The sequence below is a fragment of the Oncorhynchus gorbuscha genome, linkage group LG10, assembly GCF_021184085.1.
Source record: "Oncorhynchus gorbuscha isolate QuinsamMale2020 ecotype Even-year linkage group LG10, OgorEven_v1.0, whole genome shotgun sequence".
NCBI lineage: Eukaryota > Metazoa > Chordata > Actinopteri > Salmoniformes > Salmonidae > Oncorhynchus > Oncorhynchus gorbuscha.
This window is the reverse complement of record NC_060182.1, coordinates 77,304,329-77,310,872: the sequence shown is the minus strand read 5'-3', so window position 1 is coordinate 77,310,872 and position 6,544 is coordinate 77,304,329. Positions and strand designations below refer to the sequence as shown.

General features: G+C 41.2%; 1 protein-coding gene across 1 annotated transcript; it reads left to right on the top strand.

Moving 5' to 3' along the window:
* Window positions 1-456: 456 nt before the first annotated feature.
* Window positions 457-5,568, top strand: LOC124046949 (uncharacterized protein C14orf132-like). Its single transcript, XM_046367700.1, has 2 exons — window positions 457-600; window positions 3,178-5,568. The coding sequence occupies exons 1-2, from the start codon at window positions 457-459 to the stop codon at window positions 3,409-3,411; spliced, it is 378 nt and encodes a 125-aa protein (XP_046223656.1). The 3' UTR covers window positions 3,412-5,568.
* The last annotated feature ends 976 nt before the right edge of the window (window positions 5,569-6,544 follow it).

The following is a 6,544-nucleotide window of genomic DNA, read 5'->3' as shown; positions in this document are numbered from 1 at the left end:
TATATCCTAATGGGATGCAATTACAGAACATTCTACATAACGCTTACTTTAATTGGGCCCTCATCATGGCATGATCCCAGGAACAGATGGGCCGCATTTATCAGGGTTTGATAGCAGGTGTACGGCACTGGTATGGTTTCCTATAGCGCTACACTACCTAGCTATAGACCTAGCAATAGTTTGTACTCTATAATGTATTGTAGATATTACATTGACCATGCAAAATGGGCATGTTTGGTATTATCCGATAAGGCACTAATAAACTGTTCGCAATGTTAAAATAGATCCAGTTATGGCCATTTAGCCAGTAGTTCCGTTACCCTTAAGCAGGGTCAGGAAAGTTCTGCCCAGTGTTTGGTTCCTCTGAGCATGGCCCTGGTCAGCGTCTAGAGGACTAGCTCTATTACGCAGCCTCTCGCCCATGCAGGTTTACTGGTATCGGTTTCCTGACATTAAATGGATTGGATATGGCCCTCATTGCCCACTTGGGGATGCCCCATACCAGGGTTTCTCTCTTTCCATTCCATTAATGCTTCCCACTCTCTGTTCTGGCCTCGTGTTCCTGTGCATTGGGGAATAGCGGGTTTGGATAAGGCTGGGGTAAGTAGTGATACGAGAGGACCAGTGTTTACTTCAAACCTTGACAATTCTTGCATGTTAAGCAAGGCTATGTTGAAATGAGACATGATCGGGGTGTTTGGGTTTGATGTGTCTCTATGCGATTAGATTTTTGTCACTCCTCGTTAGGCTCAGTGAAACCTACTACTACCACTACTGAGAAACGCTTAGGTGCATGTGGAAAATATATACACTACCATTCAAAAGTTTGGGGTCACTTAGAAATGCCCTTGTTTTGAAAGAAAATCCTTTTTTTGTCCATTATAATAACATCAAATTGATCAGAAATACAGTGTAGACATGGTCAATGTTGTAAATGACTATTGTAACTGGAAACGACAGATTTGTTATGGAATATATACGTAGGCGTACAGAGGCCCATTATCAGCAACCATCACTCCTGTGTTCCAATGACACGTTGTGTTAGCTAATCCAAGTTTATCATTTTAAAAGGCTAATTGATCATTAGAAAACGCTTTTGCAATTATGTTAGCACAGCTGAAAACTGTTGTCCTGATTAAAGAAGCAATAAAAAAGTATTCTTCTTTAGACTAGTTGAGTATCTGGAGTATCAGCATTTGTGGGTTTGATTACAGACTCAAAATGGACAGAAACAAAGAACTTTGTTCCGAAAATTGTCAGTCTAAATTGTCAGTCTATTATTGTTCTGAAGGCTATTCCATGCAAAGAAATTGCCAATAAACTGAAGATCTTGTACAACGCTGTGTACTACTCCTTTCACAGAAGGTAGCTAACACAACATGCCATTGCAAACTGGCTCTAACCAGAATAGAAAGAGGAGTGGGAGGCCCCGGTGCACAACTGAGCAAGAGGACAAGTACATTAGAGTGTCTAGTTTGAGAAACAGAAGCCACACAAGTCCTCAACTGGCAGCTTCATTAAATAGTACCCGCAAAACACCAGTCTCAACGTCAGTGAACAGGCGACTCCGGGATGCTGGCCTTCTAGGCAGAGTTGCAAAGAAAAAAAAAAATTCTCGAAAAGATATAGCTATTTCTTTGCAACTCTGCCTATAAGGCCAGCATCCCAGAGTCGCCTCTTCACTGTTGACATTGAGACTTGTGTTTTTATGGTTGCTGATAATGGGCCTCTGTACGCCTATGTAGAATCAGCCGTTTCCAGCTACAATAATCATTTACAACATTAACAATGTCTACACTGTATTTCTGTTCAATTTGATGTTATTTTAATGTACAAAAAATGTGCTTTTCTTTCAAATACAAGGACATTTCTAAGTGACCCCAAACTTTGAACGGTAGTGTACATAGCATACACATTAAACAGACATCCCATCACACATTCTGATGGGATCAAACCGCTGTAGATCAGTATTCCATCCATCCATCAGCCAACCTCAGTATTTACTTCTGGCTGAATGATCACTAAGTGGGGTTAGGGACTCCCGGGCTACTTCCCCCATACATGGATGTCCACTCCCATCATGCTCATGAGGACTAACTGGCACACAATTGGATGTGTCATGTCATTATTCACTACCGAGGCCAATGGCTGGTGAGCAGAGGAATGCTTTTCAAAAAGACATTTCCTTGTGTGCGAGGAAAGACCTCAAAGGAGCGTGTGTGTGTTTTTGTTTCAATTAATTATTGTGTGTGTGTGTTCGTTTGAGCACCAGCGGAGAGAGGGTGAGAGTGTTTTGGTGTATATAGTGCGACTGCTCCACATCATCTCATCCAAATGTATTTTTAGCATGGTTATTTTGACAGCCCTCCGAGGAGAGGAAGAGTCTGTTTTCTAGTTTGAGAGCTATTATGTTCTCAGGTACACCTCAGCTTCCTACACTACATGCAGTACAGATACTCTCCATCTTTCTGCCAACCAGCAGCCTTCTTAGGGCTTCTAATTGTCCCAAGCAATAAATCAGTGGCGGCAGGTAGCCTAGAGGTTAGAGTGTTGGGCCTGAAAGGTTGCTAGATCGAATCCCCGAGCTGACAAGGTAAAAATCTGTCGTTCTGCCCGTGAACAAGGCAGTTAACCCACTGGCTGTCATTGTAAGTAAGAATTTGTTCTTAACTGACTTGCCTAGTTAAATAAAGGTTAAATAAATTTTAAAAATCTCACTTCCCACAGATTAAATATTAATTTGATGTTAATTAAGCCCTATTTCCCAGGGTAGGAACTCACCTGTGTGTGCTCAGGAGGGATCCACCCGAACAAGTGAGAAACCTTGTTCCCATTTGCAACAATATGCAGTGATATCATGTTTACTATTTATTTTAATATACTGTTCTGTTTTAACTTGCTAATGTAGGGCCCAAGAACAAATCCTACTCACAGGATAAGGGACTTTATTGTAATGTTAGATTTACATTTACATTTAAGTCATTTAGCAGACGCTCTTATCCAGAGCAACTTACAAATTGGTGCATTCACCTTATGACATCCAGATCGATGTGCAGTACCTATTGGCAAAGAGCTCTACACTGTATATGAAATAAAATAACACTTTTCAATCTTCTCTAATTCTCTATCTGTCTCTGTCTCTCTCCTTCTCTCCCTCGCTTCCTCCCTCTCCTCCAGATCCCAGTCATGACAGGGGCCTTCATGGACTCCTCACCCAATGACAACTACAGTGGCGACCACTCGCTCTTCAACTCCTCGGCCAGTGTCCACGCTGCCTCTGCGGCTGCCTCAGCCCAGGCCCAGCAGGATGACCAGTCCTCGTCCAGTGATGCCATCTGGCTCTGGATTGCCATCATCGCTACTATCGGCAACATTGTGGTGGTGGGAGTGGTCTACGCATTCACCTTCTGATCCATCTCTCCTTGACGCCCACCTAGCTAAAAATTAGAGAGCCTCCCCATGGGGGAACGTGATAAAAGGCAAAGGACAAATATCACATACTGAATTATCAAAGGGCTCTGGGATGCGGATGCTGGGTATAGTGTGGGGGTTCTATAGTTGAACCTTCAGCATCATTCACTTTCAATAGAAAAATCCTAAAGTTTCAGGACATGAACAGTATACACAGTACACAAGTTCAACTGGAGGCAGAAGGGTATTTTCAACTTTAGTTGCCTAATTTTCAGTGGACATCATGCTCCTGAATGTTGTTGTGTTGCATTGTGGGGCTGAAGGGGCTTACAGATACATACAAGGTGAACTGGACCATCTTAAAATGTCCCCCAGATAGAAGAGAGGCAATTAAGAGGAGTGCTGCTTAATTATTGGGATGAACAGAGACGTGACTCTTAAAACATTTATGGGACTCTGGGATTACTTCTGCATTAGCCATGTGCTCAGCTTCTTACAGCCTGTTATCTGTTCTGCCAAAGGAAGGCTCAAAGTATTAGCTTTCCTTTATAATATCGACAGAAAATGGACCAACGGACACTGGCTTTAATGAAACATTCCTGCATCATCCTTTTGGATCCGCCAACTGTTATTGCTTCTTTAGCAATGCCACACCAGTTTATGGTCCAATAAAGACAATCACTCACCGTCTAATTTACTCTGATCACAACAGAAAATTCTTAGTCTGAAACATTATTTATTACACTAAACAATACATCTATCAAAGACATTTCACTTTTTTACAACAAACCTCTCAGTATACAACCGAGGCAGACTTGAAAGATATAAGCACAGTTTACATGAGCAGGAAAAATACTGTACAGCTTTATTTTGTCAAATCTTAATTGTTATTTAGCTACCTTCTTTGGGGGTCTTTACGTGCTGTATGATCTAAATAAGTGGGGTAATAGAAAGGCTGGGTGTTTTTCTATCTGTTTCCTTCAAGCTGGGTTCTTTACATTCAGAACTGTTCAGTGAAATAGCTTTGTGCTGCGGTATGTCCAAAAACAGGTACAATGGCGATTAATCCACATCCCTTAATTGAGAATATTAACAGGCTCTTTTCAAGACGTGAGCGAGGACCCTGGTGTCACCACAACACACATTCTAGTGTACATAGATGTCAGGGAGATCATTTCTTTAGGTTATCACAGTGACAGTTCTATGAGTTTGTATCAAAATGATTGACTGATTTCTGTCTAGAACGGAACTGAAAAGAACATACAATACCCACGCAATGATGATGGAGATTGCTTGGTAAATGTGATGGTTTGATAAAAACATGCTCAATCTCAGCCTCTAAGCTTTCTGTTCCGCTGCGAAGAGCTGATACAGGAAAGAGTCGCTCCTTTCTTGATTTTCTTTTGTCTTCTTTCAAGGAGACGGTTGTTCTTGAACGTTGTCTGAGCGAGAGTAATAAACATCTATTTGAGCCAAGTTCTCTATTATAGCCAGTGAGTTATATCAGCCACATTATCTAATGAATGAATAACATTCGGATGCTGAAGTGAATAGCCATTTTCTTGTGTATACATCCCCCACTCTTGAGCTGATGCAGAATGTCAACCCACTTTGCACAGACGTCATTGAAACTAAAACAACGTGTTTCAACCAGTGTGTGCCCAGTGGGAAAATGTATTCCATCAACCTTTTTGACATCTTTATGTAACATGATATATTATTTTAAGCTACAGGGCATCACATAGTGTTATCGATAACCTATTTAAGGATCTGGGTAGGGGCTGTTAGTATTCAATTATATTTCTTACGTGATCTTGATAAAAGAAGACTTTGTAGTAAGACTATCTACTGTAAAAGGTTGTAGAGGGTTTCTCATGTCATGGTATACACTGTACATATTGGTATTTCTACAACATACGCAAAGAACTTACTTACGTTACCCAACTATGATAGAACTTCCAACAAATTGTAATATTTAAATCCCCAAATTAGGAGGTAACAATATAATGTTGAGATAAGGTCTTCCAAAGACCGTTAGTTTATTTTCGAATAAGATGTGAATGTGTGAGTGTTTAGCAATGTTGTAATTCACATAAATTACACAATATTATTTTTTGTAAGAACATCTATTACTATTAAAGTTTCAGGATTGCTGTATATGTCTACATAAATCCTTACTGCATGAAAAATGTCCCATTCAATCCAACAGGGAAACGCATCAACAGAAGTGTTACTTTAACACTGTACAGTGGCACTCATATGTATTGCGAGAGTGTTAAATGTAACAGCTTCTGAGCTAAATGTACACTGGGGGGAAATTAATAGAGATCTCACCAAATGATTTAGGGTTCGATTCAATCCGTAACGCTGAAGTTCAGCGCTAAAGCACGATTGACATTTAAAGGCAATGTTCCTATGTTCACGGAGACCGCAATCACGGTATGTCGGCTCAATTGGAAATTACCTTAAAATGTCAAGCGCACTATTGCACTGAACTTCTGCGATACGGATTGAATGAAACCCATACCCTATGCATAACACAATATATCACATTAGTAAAGATAGGCTTTTCAGTGTGTTTGTGGGACACAAGCCTGACAGATGATGCATTTGTTCTCAGAGACAAGCTCCTGGCACTGCTTCCTACTGAAGGTATATGCACTGGCACTGCTTCCTACTGAAGGGATATGCACTGGCACTGCTTCCTACTGAAGGTATATGCACTGGCACTGCTTCCTACTGAAGGTATACGCACTGAAACTGCTCCCTACTGAAGGTATATGCACTGGCACTGCTTCCTACTGAAGGTATATGCACTGGCACTGCTTCCTACTGAAGGTATACGCACTGAAACTGCTCCCTACTGAAGGTATATGCACTGGCACTGCTTCCTACTGAAGGTATATGCACTGGCACTGCTTCCTACTGAAGGTATATACACTGGCACTGCTTCCTACTGAAGGTATACGCACTGAAACTGCTTCCTACTGAAGGTATATGCACTGAAACTGCTTCCTACTGAAGGTATACGCACTGAAACTGCTTCCTACTGAAGGTATATGCACTGAAACTGCTTCCTACTGAAGGTATACGCACTGAAACTGCTTCCTACTGAAGGTATATGCACTGAAAC